Source organism: Rhagoletis pomonella, unplaced genomic scaffold (genome assembly GCF_013731165.1).
Source record: "Rhagoletis pomonella isolate Grant_MI unplaced genomic scaffold, Rhpom_1.0 Rhpom_scaffold_00004, whole genome shotgun sequence".
NCBI lineage: Eukaryota > Metazoa > Arthropoda > Insecta > Diptera > Tephritidae > Rhagoletis > Rhagoletis pomonella.
Genome location: NW_023458558.1, coordinates 31,554,325 through 31,574,051, shown reverse-complemented (window position 1 = coordinate 31,574,051; position 19,727 = coordinate 31,554,325). Strand labels below are relative to the sequence as shown.

At 37.4% G+C, this 19,727-nt stretch overlaps 2 protein-coding genes across 2 annotated transcripts in view; one reads left to right on the top strand and one right to left on the bottom strand.

Annotated features, from left to right (window-relative positions):
* Positions 1-13,015, bottom strand: LOC118737452 (transmembrane protein 26). The gene is made up of 8 exons (XM_036467951.1): positions 12,663-13,015; positions 6,247-6,545; positions 5,913-6,093; positions 5,686-5,837; positions 1,383-1,587; positions 1,241-1,297; positions 866-1,126; positions 1-777 (listed from the first exon to the last, which is right to left on the bottom strand). Exons 1-8 carry the CDS (start codon positions 12,854-12,856, stop codon positions 540-542), a joined length of 1,587 nt encoding a protein of 528 aa, XP_036323844.1. The 5' UTR covers positions 12,857-13,015; the 3' UTR covers positions 1-539.
* A 6,457-nt stretch (positions 13,016-19,472) lies between these two features.
* Positions 19,473-19,727, top strand: part of LOC118737451 (eukaryotic translation initiation factor 4E type 2) — a gene marked incomplete in the record, with an annotated part of 260,587 nt that continues 260,332 nt past the window's right edge. The window contains 1 exon segment of the mRNA XM_036467950.1: positions 19,473-19,727.

Sequence of the window (19,727 nt, the reverse complement as noted above, 5' to 3'; positions counted from 1 at the left end):
ACAAACTGTCATTGCCGTATTCAAAAGCAACAACTTTATTAATTACAAATTCACTTATCGCAAGCACTAGCTTAAATTCGCTTAAAACTATAAGTGCACATGAATGCAATACATACATACATACAAAAAATTAAATTTTTTTACTTAAAACGATTTTTTCATTACAAAAAAGCGTATAAATCGTACAAAATATCGCTTGTGGCGCCACAAAGGCATCACATATCTTTCTTACAATTTTTTTTTCACAAAAATAAAAAAATTTTATTTAAGCATACAAAACCACTTTTTTGACTTCAAATCCTCAAGTTTGTGGGTATACAAAAAACAATCGAAACACACATTTTCGAGATGTTACCAATCATTGTTTAACTCTTTTCAAAATTTTCACTTCCGTTTTCATACAAACATGCAAATACATATATACGCATGTATGTATTTAGTTACAAATGCGTAACGTCACCAATGCTACAGCAATACATAACAGCAAATAGTATATTTGCAACGACTATTTACTTTCAAATATTGGCCTGTAAGGACATTTACGACGAAGACGATGACGATGACGACGTCGAGGATGACGAAGTCGTTGTATCCGACGAATCTGTTGATGTGCTCTCCGAAGTGCTGCGTGATCGTTTGAGACGTTTCAATTTACGCTCCGAGATCACCTCATAAGTGGGCAATGTCGAATTACTGGAATCCGATGAACTGCTCGTTGTTGTAGACGAACTGGAGCTGCTTGTCTCCTCCAAGACGGGTTCAATTTTTGTCGGTTTTCTGCCGATGGCAAAAAGAGCAAAAAACAAAAAAACACATTTTCAATTGACGTACATGAGCTCAGCGGCGAACCTTTCTATCAACCAACTTTTTCTTGTTCTTCTTATCCGATTTTTTACCGCCGCCGCCACCGCCGCCGCTGCTCCCAGCTGTGGCGCCACGTTTTGACTTCTTCGCTTCAACAATGTCACTCTCAATGGATGAATTGCTGCGATCGCGTTTCTTCGACTTTTTGCCAGCCTTCTTTTCCTTTTGACGATTGTTGCGTTCGTCCACTAATTTTGTAGAGTAGAGATTCTGCGAACTAGCTGTGGAGTAGCCGGTATCCTTGCGCTTATGTTTCTTCGATCTTAAATAACAAACACAAAAACAAAGAAGAAGAAAAAGAAAGCGAAAATGTACCATTAAATTTTTAGAATTTCTGTAACTGTAATTTGGTAAATTAGTATAAAAACGCGCTCACTTATCCTTTTTGTTCTTTTTTCGCGTAATGAACTCATCTTCGGCATAATCGCGCGCTCTGAAAAAGTTCAAGATTGGAGCATAAACACATATGTATGTGCAAGTCTATGCAAGATACACTTTTTGAAATTTTGTATAATTACTTTTGTATCTTTCGCTTGACATCAGTACCACGCTCAGTGGATATCATGTAAATGCTGTTAGCATCAGCATCTTGGGCGCGGCGACGCGACTTATAATGTTGTGACTTGTCGCCTCCGGACTTTTGTTCGCGACGATTCTTCCAGAACTCGGCATTTACTACATAGAGACGATAGAGCTGCAGCACAATTACCAAGGTGTTTTTACCTAAAATAGTACAATAATAATTAAACTATTGGTTGCGGTTTTTGAAAAATACTTTTGAACAATAAAAATAGTATATGTACGTAAAAGATTTTGAGCATACAAAAATTACGCAAGCATGGAATGAAAAAAATTTCAATGGTTTAACATTTTCGTTACAATTGATGACTAAAACTTCAAATTAACCGGACTTCTACCTACATAAGTCTTCATAAATACTTGTATGTTCATAAGTGTATCGGTTTTTAACATAGAGGGGGCCTTCAACAATCAAATTATGTCAGAGACCGAACATAAGAGTTATTGATGAAAACTGTCATTGTTCTACAACTATGTGATACATACACATCAATTTATTTTTTCACCGAGAATCAAATTTTAAAATAAATTTTTATTTGAAACTTTTATGCAAAATTAAAAAAATAACAGTTATTTTTGATTTTTATTTTACAAGTCCAAAATTACAATTGTTTTTGATTTTTATCTAAATAATATCTAAATAACAGTTATTTTGGATTTTTATATTATATGTCTTAGATAACAATTATTGAAGACTTATTTACAAAAGTCATCAATAAAAATCAGTCACCGACTTTTTTTTATATCATACGTTTAGAAGTCATTATCATTTTTCGCAGTTAAGAAGGTGTTGGAGAATCAAAGTTTCTTACGACTTATACAAATGACTTTTATAAATATGATTTTAAAAACAGAAGTCAGTGACTGATTTATATTGATAACTTTTATAAATAAAAGTCCTTGGTAACTATTATCTAAGATATATAATTTAAAAATCAAAAATAACTGTTATTTGCAGATTATTTAGATAAAAATAATTGTTATTTTGGATTTATAAAATAAAAATCAGAAAAAACTGTAATTTAAGGAGTAGTTAAATAAAAGACAAAAAATAATTGTTGAAGAGTGATATTTTTAATAAAAGTTGTAACTGTTACTGTGTCTGGATTAAATAACTCCTACCAGTGCTGACGAAATTATTATTCTTTTCCAAATGAAAATTTTATAGCCATCCGTAAAATTTGAATAATATGTAATTAAGCAAAAAAAATATATAAAAAAATCAACATTGTAGAATCTTCTCAACAAATGCGGCAGCGTACTCTCTTTGGGCATAAGAACACATCTACATTTGTGCCTTCACAAACCAGTCTTCTCTGTACCATAACGCCACCTATTTCTTATATGGTTTTAAATGCCCTTAGGCTAAGTTTGAAGATTTATACAAACATTAGGTGCATACTTCTCAAAATGTCAAAATACTCGCAAATTTTACGTTTTTATTACTCTAAAAAAATATAAAACGACAGGAAAAACTTTCAGGTGAAGTCTCTTTCATTGGAGTAGAGGCAGGATAGTCGAGGAGAATTCCACTAAAATCTATACTGACGGGTCCGAAATAGACTGCGGAGTGGGTGCGGAGGTTTTCTTCGAAACGTTGAATGACTCTCTTTCTCTTTCCGACTGCCGAACTTTGCTAGGATCTTCCAAGTGGAAGTACTGGGAATCGAAAGGTTGCCAGGCGGCACTTCTAGCACTTTCCTCACCGGTAACAAAGTCCAAAACATTCAGAGATTGTAAATGTGCGTTAAGCTCGACGACCGAGTTAATAGACATCTCCCGCATCTGGGCTCCCGGCCATAGGACCATATACGGAAATTAGAGGCCTGACGAGCTGGCTAAGATCGGAGCATCTCTTGATGAATCCGAAGTAGAGCCGATAAACCGTCCACTCGCACTCATAAAATGGGAACGGCATTTGCAATTCGCACATATGGCTGATGCACGATGGAACATACGGCCGCATTATGATAGACTAAAGACAGTAGAACTTCTAAAGAGGTCAAGGAAAGATATGGTCAGTTTAACAGCCACGATAACGGGACATTGGCCCACTGGAAAAAATGCAGTCAAAATGGGCCTTCCGTATAACCCTCGGGGCCGTAGCTGTTAACTGGAGAGAAGTAAGGAAACGATCCTGCACTTCCTTTGGGAGCGCCCAGCATTGGCACGACACCTCTGAAAGTGAGAGGCCCCCACTGCGATGGAAAGACAAAGGTGAGAAGGACTTGGCTTCACTTGGCGAATTTCCATTTGGCGTCGGTTGGCACAGAATAGAAACGACTGTAGAGCTCGGGCAAAATCGTTTAGGCGGCTACAGCGCCAACTAAGAAGAAGAAGAATATTGTATATGTATATATTTTCTATTATTACCATGAAAAAAGCACCTAGAACCACGCCTACGGCAGCGAACTACACACTGCTGTGCCTTTCGCCGGGCAAAAATAGAACATTCAAAAATGTTGCAAGCTTAACGTCACGGGGCCTACGGTCACAGTAAGTAGTATGGCGTCCACCCTTTCTGGACAAATAGGCTACGTGATTCCGTATCTGTACTTTTGGGGTGAATATGAATGCTACTATTGGGGTTGAAGGCTGGCGGAAAGATACGAGGACCGCACGGAAGTTAAACTTAGCAAGTCTTATTGCCTGCTGGCGTATTGTACAGCCTGCTGGCATATGCTGATGATGTTATCAGGGCCATCAGCGCAGTATTTTCCAGCTTGGTGAAATAAATAACAAAATAGGTTGGTGGTGGCGAACGAGTTACCTTGTACTATCCAGCATAAGCACCACCAATAAAGTCAGTCTCTGGGGGCTTTCGGAAGAATTATGCTATGTAATATCTATGGTCCTGTTGTGTATGGGTACGATGGGTACGGACGAAAACATAATTAAGCGCATAAAAATTCAACCATTGTGATGACTTGGGCATGGACGACAATGCTACAGCGAAAAGATTCTGCTTATAATCGCCATTCATGAAGGGGTAACGAAAGCAACGGCGCCAATCTGGCGAATCTAACATAACCTAACGGTATTGTTGGCCATCATAAATACTCAACGTACAATAACTCTGCACAAACACTTCGTCGAAGAGCTTCATAAGCTTAAGTCCATAAAAAGTAGATATCTGATGAAATGCATCTCGAATTTCAATTTATTTTAGGAAACTTGTTTGCTGTGACTTAAAACCCATTTCTTTTTAATTTTGTTTCCTTAACCTTCTACACAAAGCTCTATAACACTGTGCGACTGCCGAAACCAGCCTGACTTTGGTAACACTTTCTGAAAGTATACCCATTCAGTAGTAGTAAACTCGATGTCCCGGCCTCAGTAATTTTCAAACAAGTGGAAAAATGGTTAAAATAAATGTCTAAGCGAAATTAAAGGTTAAGACATATATAGTAAAATGTCATGGGAAATACTTTCGTAGAACATTTTAACCCATTAGCTGCTGCCTGAAAGGGTCATTTTGACCCTTATTTCAAGAAAACTCGCAAAAAAAACAAATTTGGAAGGTTGTTAGAGAACTGATATAGTCTAGAATATTATTCTTAGGAAAATTTTACTAGGGGTCTTCTCAGGCAAAAACTTTATGCCACCCACCAACGTAAAAGACCCTATAAAACTAAAACAAAAAGTCTATGCCAAGAGGGAATAACAGCCAAACTCAGTTTCAAACAATTTTTCGTAGAAAAAAAAAGGTTTTTTTTGCTCATTTTTATTACATTTTTTTTTATAGGCTCTTACGTTGGTGAATTTTTTGTCTAAGAAGACCCCTAGTAAAATTTAACTAACGAACTTCTAAACTTGCTTTTTGCGGGGTTACTTGAAGTGAGGGTCAAAACAATCCTTTCAAGCGGGAGCTAATGGGTTAGAACGTTCTACGAAAATATTTCCTACGAAATTTAACCATATATGTATGTATTCGCCTTTAATTTCGCTGAGGCATTTGTTTTAACCATTTTTCCATTTGTTTAAAAAATACTTAGGCCGGTAAGTGAAAACTTTAGTAGGCCATAAAATAAAAGTACGAACTAACTTTTGCAAATCCATTGAGCGTTTTATTTCTGGATATGTATACTTTCAGAAAATATTAGCAAAGTCCGAGCTATTTTGAATTGTCACAAAATTGTCGCACAGTGTAATCATTGAACTCATTTTTTATTTCTCTGCATTCTTTTAATTTAAAGCTTTTTTGCCAAACATTTCTCTGTACACATATATGTATGTACTTACATGTAAAAAACACGCTCATATAATTAAGAATCTTATATTGAAAAATTATAAGCATGCGCAGCGTTAGGAATGGCGCATCCTGCAATATCACATTGAGCACAATGGCCCAGATATCGATGCCACAACAACAGCCATCACAGCAATCGGTGGTTCTAAGTAATATAAAAGCATAATTAAGTGAAAGCAAAGAACTTTGTAAAAATAAATGCCAATTGAACGCAACTTACTCGTCACTTCGATTTAGACCACCGCCTCTTGGTCGACGCGCTCTCGTCGCCGATAAAACAATAGTGAATTGCATCAAACTCCAGGACCAAATGCCCAAGGTGAGAAATACCAAGAGAGGTATTTTTATAATGTTGACATCTTTGTAGGATTCGAAAAACTCCATGATGTCCGCAGCGGTGCCTAGGATATGATAGTGATGATATTTTATTAAGAACATTAAATATTTTTAATAAATAAATTTATAGTCACACAACCAAAACATTTTCATTATTTAAATACGGTCTCTCTGTAGAAGAAAATCACGTAAATACACATACATATTTAACCTCTCACCTATATAAACGAGCAGCAGCTGACTTAGCTGATCGCGTGTCAAATCGCCTTTTGGCAACATCCAACGGCCCACAATTAGAATTAACATCAAAAATTGCTCGATCAATGTTATCCATGTATCCGGTTCTATGTTAAATGCTGGCAAATCTAAATTCTCAGCAACCTCTTGTAAAATGTTTTCATTGCTGCTATTATTGTTGCCATTTGTATTGTTGAGCTTACGCGCCACTTGATCTAATTCTAACAACCAAATAGCCGGAACAATGCTGCTTAGATATAAAAATACCGAAGGGCAAAACCTGCAGAAAACCAAATTCACATACATACATACTTATATAAATACTTACATAGGGACATACATACATACATAAAAAAAAAAATGTTAAATTAATTAAAAGCAAAGCAACAACAGTAGCAATTTCAGTAATGCAGCAAAAAGCTGTCTAAACGCACTTGTTGCATGCATAAAAAACGGTAATAAAAGGAGCGTATGAGTAAGCAAAGCAATGACAGTGAGTTAAGCACTAGGTGGCGAAGGTTACTCATACGCCATGCTGACTAAATGATTGTATGTCATACATATGTATGTATGTATGTGTGGACTTTTGACAAAACTACCTTTGTGTTTAGAGGTAAATTATACGGGACTTCCATTCAAAAATTTGATATATTTATTTAAATTTCATTAAGATATCATCTTGAACTATTTACTCCTATTAATGACTGAACATAAAAATATCATTCGACAACTCATTGAATTACAGCCTTGAGGAGAAAACGACCTTACTCGAAAGAAGTTGTTTTGTCAAAAGTCCACAGATATGTATGTATCTACGTATATGGGCAATTCTCATAAACTACGAATCTTTAGACAAATTTTGGTATTCAGATCTGTAGCTCGTTTCTGTAACAATTCTCTACCAAGGCGAATTCAGATATGAATTCACCGCCCTGTTCTCTACTGCTAATTAGTAGGTGAGAGTGACGTATTTTCTCTACCAGTAGAGATATAAACGGTAGAGAAAAGCTACAGAAACGGGCTACTAGTGACTTGGAGAAAAAGTGCCTTTGGATATTATATATATTTTGTTTATTTTTTTTTTTGGGTGTTTTTCTTATTTATTTTTCGCGAAAATTATGTGTCCGAATAAAAACTACCGAGTCATGCGAAAATTCGAACTAACTGAGAATCATCCATATACAAATGGATCCTACTTATATATGTATGTATATCGATAGATTCCATGTCCGAATAAAATCTGTTTTTGCTGCTTAAAATCGGTCGCCCCTCACAGGCATTAACGAACCTCCGAGTGTATTTATGTACGTATACCACCAAAGCCTTTCCTTATTCCGGCCATCCCATTAAATGTGATGAAGGTTAAGCAGCTAAAATTGCCAATACTCACATACCTAAGAAAAATATCAAACGGATAGTGGCAGGTGTGGTTGGTTGTTTGTTTGGTTGAAGTGGCGAGTTTAACAACACCAATAAGCACTTATGCGTGCAACAGTAGAAGCCGGTAATTCCTCCAAATCCACCTCGGGCAGCTCAAGAACTTAAGAAGTTGCAGTGGGTTAATATCACTTATGTCCGTTACGCCGCAAACCCTTCTGCATATAAACCTAAGTCTATCCCTACACAATGCTGGGCAATTACAGAGCAGATGCTCTACAGTGTCTTCTGCATCTGGTAAGTAACAGCTACGACAAGAAAGGTTTGTTCCAGTCCTAGTCTCTGCAGTATGGATTTCCATGGCTCAGTACCCTGTTTAAAGGGCAGTTAGTCGAGATAAATCCATCCTGTTCAGTTTGATGAGAAATTCAGTGCAGTTACCGCAGTAGCTGAGCCGAAGACTCCAGCAGACCCTACAGGATTGTAGGTCTTCCACCTACTGTTGGCCATCTTTTTTCAGTACCGAGACATGCGGCCCTTGATATACATAGCTCAAAGGCATAATAACCTCCTCTGCCTCTGAGATAAAGAGCCGACCCATTCCTGGGCAGCTCGCCAGCCATCTTGTTGCCATGACTTCTGCCGTGCCCCGGCACCCAAATCAGTGCAACGACATGCCTGTAAGCTTAAGCCATAACGTTCCCTGCACTGTTTTATTATGCTGGAGGTGATGCTTACAGAGCCAAGTGCCTTGATCGCTGCCTGACTTTCCGAGAAAATAGCAATTCTGGTTCTCGCTAGCTTCGAGGCTAAAATTATTTTGCACGCCTCTTTTATGGAAAAGAAATCTGCCTGAAAATCACTGCGCGCATGTACTCTTCGATTTGGAGATTAGTTGAAAAAATTCCCGGCCCCAAGTCGCGATCCATTTTTGAGCTGTCCGTAAATATAGACACTTCGAAACGTTGAGTAAAAGTAGGCTCATTCCACTCCTTTCTTGGTGGAAACACGTGCCGAAGTTTTTCTTGAAGAGAAGCAAAGGACAGATGTAGTCAGATTTTGCGCGAATGCTTGGGTCATTGAAAGAGCACAGGATACGTCCATGCCTGTACGTATATACGTTCTTTACACAGCATAAGTTCGCTCAACACACAGTGAAGCACTTTGCTTAATAAAGGCATTAATCGGTGGCAAATGACAGATGACATTCAATGCTTCCGTTGGACATGATCTTACCGCAACAGTATTCTGAATGCAGGCTGACCTTTGTACCCTGCCTAATATTGTGTGTATATAGTTGGTCTTTACGGCTTTCCACCAAACCAACAATAATTGAGCGGAACACCGCCTTGTACATAAATAACATAAGATCAGGTCGTAGGTCCCACTTCTTAATCAGCATTTTCTTGCAGAAATGCAACCTTTTTTACTCGGTGCTCTGTATTCATTTTTCAATTTAAAGAAAAGGAAGAGTATGCCCATTGGAGGAAGGTTGAGTTAAAATTAAGAACCATTTCCTTGGGGTGAATAATATTAAATTGGTCTTCGAGCGATTAACGTTGAGAACTCCGCTATCGGCTCAAAAATCCAATTCCCCTAGTCCACTTTGAAGCATTCGGCCTATCACATTTGTAATCCAGATACCATAATTACTACATCGTTTGTGTACGCGACAACTTTGACCCTTTCCCTGTTAAGTCTTATAAGAATGTTTTTGAATATGCGAAACCACAATAGTTGCCGTTAGTTTTAAGGCAAACCTCAAACCAACAGAAGAATGGTGTGCTGAAAAGGGCTTGTCGGTAAACCCACTTAAGTCGACCTTCTTACCATTCTCCAATGGAAGGAAGATTAACTAGATCCAGCCGAATGTGGGACGGACAAAGGTTAAGAACGCAAAAGAAGCAACATTTCTGAAAGTGAATCTGGATAAAAGACTCAATAAGAACTAAGGTTTCACAACAGTTACCAGCATTTAAGCGATTGCCGAATATACACAGCATAAAGAGTGGAGATTTTAAGAATTATTTAGGGATCTTAAAAATATTCCTTAATTACCCATTCACTGACAGCGACTGCAAATGCTGCTAAACAAAGCGGGAATGTATAAAAATTATGCCGTGTGATGGGTTGAAGATTATGAAAGGTTTGATTACAACGAAAGCGTTGATACTGTGAACTTCTAAGAAGATTTCCACACAATGGCGCACATGTAGGAGAAGACGAAGTTCAGGAGGTTCATAGCCCCCTCTAAAAGAGTCTCTGAGGAACAGCTCAATCTTAGATGGAGGGCGTAGGAAGCAGACGTTGCAAGTTAAGGTATCATCTTAGTAAGACGGGACTAGGGACACGAATTTCGATACGATACGATACCATATCGATACTTTTGGCATTCGATGCCGATATTTTCTACTCAATAGTTTTAAAACGATATTTTTTGGAATCGAGTACCAGAACTCTAATATCGTATTGAATGTCATAAACTCACATTACAAGGATAATGCTATTAACAATTCCTCCCGATACATATACATATATATATAGTTAGGATTGCATGTGGTGGAATTTGACACCGCGACCTCGGTGTTTTAAGTGAACACATCAATCTCTACGTGCCGTTACACAATATGTTAGTGTTTGACCGACATTCTCCTCCGATTTGTCGCGCGCGCCTTAATGTTGTGGCACAAAAGGTCCTACAGGTCCCTACAGTTTTATGTCGACTCTGAACGGCGATTTTGTTTTAATGGGAAGCTGTTTTTCATTTTCAAGCTTTGCGCACTGCTAACCATTACACCACAGCGGCCTATATACGAGACCTATATTTAGATACATTTTTTGGTTTTTGGTATCGATATATGGAATATCGAGTCTTTTTATTCCGATATTAATGGGTACCCGATATTTTGGAAGTGATACTTTAAATGAGTACCATATCGATACTTTCTGTTCGATACGTGTCCCTAGGCGGGGCTGCCTGAAGAGACGGGGCTGCCTGAAGAGACGGGGCGAATTTTTAAAGAGCGTCATCCGGAATTAGTTTGAAATGGAAACAATTGGGCATTAATTAGACGCAATTAGTATCATAGGGTAATATTGGAGATCAATTAGTCCGGACTGATCCGTTTCGGAAATAATTGGAGATCAATTAGTTTGTGAGAGAGCATATGCTTAGCAAACCTGAGAGCCCGGTTCGAATCGCTGCTGGCGCAAATTTTAATTTAAATTTTTTAACAGCGACTACTCGCTTTTTATACACATTTGGGAGTAATGAGAACAATTAGTTTTTTCATAGGACATGCTCGAACTAGAGTGAAAGTGATATTAGTCGCATGTCCTTTGGTGATTGCTCCCGGAGCCATATCGCATTATTCGTATTTTTGCAGGGATTGATGTTGGCAAACAATTTTTTTTTTTTTTTTGGTAAAGCATTTGTTTATGAGTAAGTGTGTATATGTTTTATATATGCACATATACGAAGGCATAGATTCGAAAAATCTCCATTCCATAGCATTAAATCTTCCAAACAAACGCTCCGAACACTTACAGACACATACAAAGTAAATGTTGAATTCACCAAAGAAAAGTAATGGCTATCCGCCGGCAAACCAGCTGATAGAAAATGTGCTTATATGTATGCATGTAGTGGTATGTATGAGCTGCGCGTGCAAGTACAGGCTGGAAGTTGCGCATTTTGCTGCGCTGCACAAACACCATTAAATTACATTTGGGTGCGGGAGTGTTGGCGCAATTACATACACATTTACACACATCCATGCATATGTATTTATATTTTATGTAATGGGATTTCACTTTTAATTGAAAATCAAAGTTAACCAACAAGCAAAATGACGCAATCGCATTGTTTACATTGGAGTAAAATCAAACACACAGACACGCAGCGTACAGTGGTACAGCCCCATACCTTTTGTTGGAAGAAATTAGAAGGAGTCGGCGTAGAACCTCAATTTTCCGTATTTTAAAGCATTCCTCCCGTATAAACCTAACCTCAAAAACATTTTAAAAATTCCATAAAAAGTGCACCGATGAATATATGAGTCCGAAATTTTGTCCATATATTTGTAATAACATTTTGTGTGAATCCTCAAAAATTGGGCGTAATCGGTTTATTTCAAAGCATATCACCCATACAAATCTAATCCCAAAAACGCCCTAAAAAGTCTGTAAAAAGCGGCCCGATGAACATATCATTCCGAAATTTTGTCGCAACATTTTTTTCAGAAATCGACAGAAAATATTCCGGTCTTTAATTTTTTTATATTTAGTAAGAAGGCGAACAAAGTGGAAGAAATTATAGCTTTTGTCCATCAAAAGTGTTTTTAAATTTTTAAGAACGAACTGTGCGCTTTGGAGCGCAAGTGTCAAAGTTAGCATTTATAAAGTGTCATTTTTGTCTGCTTATATTTATTAAAATACTTAGTCAATCGCTCTGATTTTTTCTCCATGTATTTTGTCTGGTAAGTGCTATATTTTCATATGAATCTACAAAAACCATAAACACAAAAGTTATAAGAGAAACACATTGCTTAAGTGAACAAAAATCTCAATCAGTTTTAGTTGCACAAAACTCTTCTGACTTTTGTTGCTTTTATTTTATATAAAACTGCCAATTTCGTACATTTTTATAATGAATTTTTCTTATTCAAATATCACTCAAAAAATTTAATTTTTGCCGATTAAGCACCACTGTGCAGCGTGCCGATAAAACATGAATCAGGTGAGAAAATTTTCGCAGGATAATTATTAATTAAGGATTTTTGGAAAGCACTTATATATGTATGTATATACACCCGAGTACACACACACATACATATATACGTTGACATATGTACATACCTACATATGCTTTATTAAGAAAATAAATTCAAATTTGTTAGGCGCTTACATTAACTGCTTGCAATTAAATAGAAACAAAAGAAAACCGAAAACAATATAGTAAATACGTTCAACTACATAAATCCAATGAAAAAAATCAAAAATCAATTACATGACCCCATACCACCGCCATTCCTGCGTCTTCTTGATCATCAGCGTGAAGATGCCTTCGAGCAGAAGCAACACCAGCGGTGCACATAGTGACCAATAGATGTAGTTTCTGGTATTGACGGTCACTTGCCAAATAGCTAGGATGCTGTGCGCGCCGAAGAACATACGCGTCAAAATCGCTTTGAATGTCGATAAGATTTTCGCCATTGTTTCATAATTACTACTTTGTGCTATTTTACTCCATTGACATAGTAGTAGGCATACACACACACACTCTCACCAATGTAACACACATATTTGCTCTCAATAACTACAAGTCACAGAATGTTTGAAGAAAAACCGTTAAATTTGTTAAAATTTTTAAGAACGAACTGTGCGCTTTGGAGCGCAAACCGCAACTAAAAGTGCAAAAATGCTCTAAACGCTTGCTAAACGCTTTGACCACCAACGTTTAGGCGCATTAGTACTGACAATATTTAAAGGTGCTGGAATGAGGGTGTGTAAATAAGTACATTCATTGTGTTGTTCACTGAGTTACTTGTATAACTAATATAAGGTAAGAAAGTAATCGGTATTTTGATTACGGTGTGCGTCTTGGTGTTGTCACACAAATACCAATTTTATGGCGCCTTCGAACGGCAGTTGAATTTTTATGAGTGACTTTTTCGTGGCACAAATATAGAGGTTTAGAAATTCCACCGAAATTGGAACTCACATCTAATCACTACCACGAAGATGTAGATATAATTTGGAAGTCTTCGTAGTTCACAAAAATTTTTTCGCATAACGATTGTTTGTAATGCTTAGCTAGCGAGCTAATTGTAAATAAAAATCCACAAGAAAGTCGACCCCGCCATACGTGCCAACAACCGCGGTATCAGCCTTTTACGAATTGGGTACAAGGTCTTATCGAGCGCATTGTTTGAAAGCCGGAATCCCAACGTCAACGAACTGATTAGGACTTATCAGTGAGGCGTTAGAGCTGACTAGCCCCACATAGACCAGGTATTGGCAATACGCCAATTCTTGGAAAAGACTCGGAAGAATAGGATCGATAGACATCAAATATTTGTCGATTTCAAAGCCGCTTTCGACAGCACGAAAAGGCCACGATGTCTAAATTTGATATTTCCGCGAAACTAATACGGCTGTGGAAAATTACGTTGAGCAATATCACCAGCTCCATCAAAATTGGGAAAGACCTCTCTGAGCCGTTCGCCCCCCAAACGGCATTTCAGACAAGGTGAGTCCCTTTCGTGTGATTTAAAAATTTCGACAGAAAGCTTTCTTAACCCTCTCTCGATTCGAAACTACATTTCCTACTTATACTCATTGTAGTAAAAATATACAGCTTCAGTGTGTTTTCAATACAATTTGTTAATAAACAGTAACCGTAACCGAAGGATTTAGAAAATCAGGTATTAAATCAAGGATAATCATAACAAAAATATAAATAAAGAAGAGACATTCTAGAATTTGGCTCATTATCTAACAAAAACCGTGTAAGTAAAAATTTCAAACTTTGTACAAAAAACTGGCGAAATTCGAAAAAGCTTCATCAAAGTTTTGAGCTTTTTAATTCGAGTTGTTAGAAACATTATAGGTATTTTATTATAATTAACTGCAAATTTTAAGAGCTAAGATTTGCCGTTGATTTTTGGCAATATTCTTTGTGGAAGGTGTTGCAGATTTTCTCCATAAAAACAAATTTTTTCGAACATACATACTTTGTAAGGAAGAAAATGCGCGAAAAAAATTACCAAAAATCAATGGTAAGTCCTAGCTACTTCAAAATTGAACTTTATTATAACTAAATTTAAAAAAAACTGCATTCTCAAAAAAGTAAATAACATGGAATGAAGCGTGGAAGAAGGTAAAAAAATCGGCTAAGAATCGGCCAAAAACGGCAGATGCCGATGCCGATGCCAATTCTTTTGGGCGATACTAGCCGATGCCGACTGATCGGTCGCACTCTTATTTATGGACTTTTTCCTAAAAAGTTCGCAAAATAAAAAGAATCCAGGATTCTTGGCCAGGAGGTCCTGGGGTCAAATGACCATTGATAACTTTCTTCCACGACAATATTTTGCCGCGGACTTTTACAACATCGCAAAAAATAGCTGTTATTTTCGGTCCCTGGTCTTCTTAATTTGAACTTAAAGCTCAAATCAGTGAACAAACGCTTACGTCCCGATGTGCTACTTTCTACTACTTTCTCCAATAGTAATTGTCATAATTATGTTTCTTACGATGACAAACGATCATAATGATGACGACTTTCGATTTTTTTTTTTCGTGCCGCCACGTATATGTATATGTACATATATACATACACACATGTTTTTGTAGCTATTGGTTTCGCTATCTTTTAACTGCCATTCATGCTGACCTGCGGTCGAAACACTAAAATAAACAATGTTTACAGCACGCCGCGAAAACGCGCGATTCCGTTGCATGTGTGGGTGAGAATGATTTTTTATTTCGCCCCACTATGACACACACAAGTTCTAATAAGTTTCTTGAAAAGTAACTATTGCAGACAATTTAATGACGTTGCCCACACCTAAACCCCGCTGGTTAGTGGTCGCTACCTTTTTATATACTATGTATATATGTATGTGGCAAATGGGGGTGGCGGGTGATTGTGGTGGTGACCACTAAATTGTTTAAATACGCCCCTCCCACTTCTAAAGTACTAAGTAAGTACATGACACTGGCTTTTAACACTTAAATCACGTGAGGTCAATGTGATTTGTGCAATTATTGATATTCGCAAGCGACTCTAATAACGGTTCAATAGCAGGATATCTTTGATGAGAAAGTGAATAAACTCTGTATTTAGCTTAAGTATCGCTGATATGTATGTACATTAGGCATATTTTAAGACGTCCAACAAAATATTTCGGAAAAATATTAAGATTTAAGCGAGATGGGCCGATTTGAAAATACCTCCAAAAATGGAGTTTTTTATGAACAAAAATAGTTTCTTAAAGAACTTTTTGAAAAAAGTTCGTGACAGGTCTCCAAGCCAGTCCGGCTCAACAACATCGCCAGCAGCAGTGTAATAGGTATCCCGCAGTCATACCGCACCCGAAACCCGGGGATAGACACTGGGGCATAGCGTAGATTGTAGAGGCTGCACCAAAATTATGAAGCTGGAAGTAATACTCCGTCCATTTTCCTGCCAAGAAGCGCTGACAAATCGGCAAATTGGCGATGGGGCTGCTAAGGGCGCAAAACGACGGTCGTAACACATCAGCGTGGCGCGCCATCTCGAGCAGAATTGAGGACGCTGGCCTGCATCTTAACATGGGCATAGACGAAGACTCATACAACAGCGTCAGAAGAGCTGGAAATAAGCTGAACTATAGGTTCAGCTATGTTACAATGAGCCCCTGGCAACAAAATTCAGCGGAAGAAAAGAAGGAATGTGGCGAGGAAGAAATGCAGGTGGACGAAAATCCCCGTGCTTCAAAAGCAGCCCTCACCTCCAGCCTAATCTTCAAACCCGCGAGGCACCAGCCAGCAAGATTCAGAGGCTCATACACAGAGGTAGGTACCCTCAACACAGAATCTAATGGATGGACTGGACCTAGGAAGGTTTGAGCTTAAGGGGAAAAGCGAGAGCGACCTAGGCTCTTCGACCTCGGCGAACAATGATACCCACCGCCCTTGAAAGTGATCCAGATCAACCAGCTGGCATGTTGTTGTTGTAACAGCATACAAATTCCCCAAAGTTTTTAGAGAGTGATGATGGAGTGACAGTCCTTGGCAGGATATAAATCCGGCTTGTTCCGGTTGCGTAGACCCGACTGTCGTGGGAACGTAAACAATCTGCTCTTTTGCCACAGTGCCAGCCCACTTACTCAATTACGTGAACACGCCTATTATGTTGATAAGGATTTTTTTTGTATTGAATTTTTATTACAAAAATTACTTGAGAAAGGAATTTAAATTGTCGTCTTACAACTCTATTCTGTATCAGTAACAAATGTTTGTTACAGTTTTGTTACCATATAGCGCGTGTTTGAACCGAATTCTGAAATAGGATGTTTTTGAGACAGGGCGTTTTCGAACTGGCTGCCGAGATAGGTCGATCTTCCACTCAACAGTCGATATACTGGTTACTGTGTATATACATATATTCATCTTTCTCTTACGGTCAACCAAAACCAAAACAGCGCTTATCAGTTATTCTTGAAAATATAAAAACGTTTCTTTTTTACATAAGTGTGTGCATTTTATCCTAGAGAAAAGCATAATAATAATAACATATTAGCGCTGACACGCGTGCGCTTTGATGTTGTCACTCAAAGGGGAGGGACTTACACAAGGCGAATTAATATAAGGTGATAGCAGGAGTACAAAAACAAAAATGTACATGTATTTTGTTTTTGCTTTGGCGGCATAAACTGTCAAAATCTGTAAGAGTGTGTGTAGAAATTCAAACAAAATTTTTCAATTTGATATCAGAAGCCGTGCGGCGAAACACATACACGAAATCAGCTGAGCTAGTAACACCACCTTATATACATTCGCCTTGGACTTACAGCTCTACGCCGACTCCGAACGGCGATTTATTTTCATGAGAAGCTTTTTTTCAGGCCGGAAATAAACTCGGAGGTTTGCCATTGCCTGCCGAAGCGACCGCTTTTAGAACAACTTTTTTCTTTCTTTTTTTTTATGTTGTGTTGCACCGGGCCCTTGAAATGGTAGTGCGCACTGCTAACTATTGCACCCTGAAAAATGGTAAAAGGGAAAAATTCTGGAAGCTGGTCATGCATTTTTACCTCCTATGAAGTATTTTGGAATGGTGGGGGTCAATTTTATAGAAATGTAATTTTTGTATGGGGCCTTCCAAAGCAGAGGACATAGAGGTATGTTCCAATAGTGGGGTCTATGGTACATTTAATCCCATTAGAGGCAACTCTTGGGTAACTATGACCATTTTGTCGTACAGATATAATATATATATATGGAATTTGTCATTGTTACAAGGTCTTGCAAAGTCTGGCTTAAGCAGTATTCAAAAGAAGGGATGAAAAAGAGTCTCACAGAAAAATTTTAGGAAAGTACCAAAAAAGTTCGACTTAGTTGATATTTTTTGACGAAAAAACCCCCTAGGCCCCTCCCAAATAAATTTTTCCAGCGTCCTGATACACCACTGTGATGAAGAACAGACCATGTCCATTTCATTTTTGTACTTTTCAAAAAACAAACTTTCAAAACTTCAAATTTCACCTACAAAAAAATAACAAAGTGGGCTTTAAAACACCAAAGGATAACTTTTTCTATGCAATTGGAAATTTCTTAACAAGTGGGAATTATCAAAACATTAAAATTCCATTTTATTTTTTTTCCTGCTTAAGTCGTCATATGGCTCATTGTGCGTCGGTAACGATGTTTAATTGCGAATTAGGGCCGGTTGTTCAATGACTGGTTATCACCATGATAAAAACATTACAAGTAGTCTGTTCGTCAGGCAGATAATTACCACAAATTATCAGGTTTTGGCGTTCGCGTACGCAAAAAACTTGCCAAGTAGGGGAAATTGAGAGCGCATAGTGACAGTTGATTTGGAGGGGAAGTTCCTAATTCCTGCTGGAAACATTTTTACCAGCAGCAATTTGCCAGCAAGAAAAACAGCTGATCAAAAACATCTGTTTGCAATTTATGAAATTTATGAAATTTATTTTGATGGTTTTTCAGTTTAATTTACCTTGCACGTCTAGCAAATATCGCGGAATAAAGGAAATACTTATTTACTTACGTTTTCTTAGGAAATAACATTAGGCAAACCTTAAATTTATATTATTTTCGTGTTTTCCGGGGTTCTTCATAATGTCAAAATGATGTGTTTCGTGTAATATGAATTCGCCTTGTTTACAACAAACCCATCATTTTGACATAAGGAAGTACCGCGGCGAAAATCTAAATTCGCCAGTAACACCACCTGGTATAAATTCGCCTTGCCTTGAGCGAATAACCTCATATGTTGGTAACAAATTCGCTGCCGTCTCTAATTTTTATCGGAAATTTATCGAAAACAGTTTTTCTGAGTACGAAAAGTAAAGTTTATACATGTGTAAATCTACAATTTAATACGGAAACCTACAAATATTTAGCAATTGTAATTTGGGAAGCGAACAGTAATTCAGAGTGTCATAGGAAAATAGTATAAGAATCCGAACGTTCAAAAGCTTAATTCGTGCACAAATTAGTTATAAGGCTTTTAATATAATTAAAGAGGCAATTTTTAAAGAAAGTGTGTTTGCTTAAATTTTTTTGTAATATTTGCCATAAATTAGATTTTAGCTAAAACTTTGGAACATATATATATATACTATTTATAAATCTATCATGTTTCCTATTGAATGACATCAAAATTTTTAGTATTCGTGCAACGGTTTTCGAAATGTTTGGATTTGAAAAAAGCGCTGCATTCGTCGCCTGCGTAAAAGAATGTCGTATGTTACGTATGTACGTATGACGCTTACGACAATCTTTTACCCATGCGACGATTTGAGCTTTCGTAACTACCGTAGTTGTCATTAGCGCCCCAAAAAAATTATACCGTTATACTTGTCTCAAAAACTTCTATCGAACTTATTTTTTTATTTTAATTTCCCCACTGTTCGAATTCTTAGTTTGTTCCGCGCTTTTTTATCAAAATTAAAAAAAAATTATTACAGAAGCATATCTGACACATGAAGAAGCCACAAATATCTGACATAGCCTTTACCAAAGCAGCCCTGAGTGTGCTTTCCATTTTCTATTATCCAACAACGTGTTGTCGCACAAAAGGGAATGTCAATTTTTGACAAGTTGTCAGATTTTATTTAAAAGCAAACTCAGAAACAATCGGAAGGAACTTTTTTGAAAACTATTGGAATTTTGGCCATTTGCACTTTTATTATCAATTAAAAGTTAAAAATAAAACACTATTGTGACTATAACACGACGCGCTTACAACAGAAAACTGTGATACGTAGTGAACGCGACGTATACAAGCTACAGAAATCTTTTTTGAAAATTGGAACAGAGATCTACGGACTAGTTGCTGGCAGTGGTAGCGGTA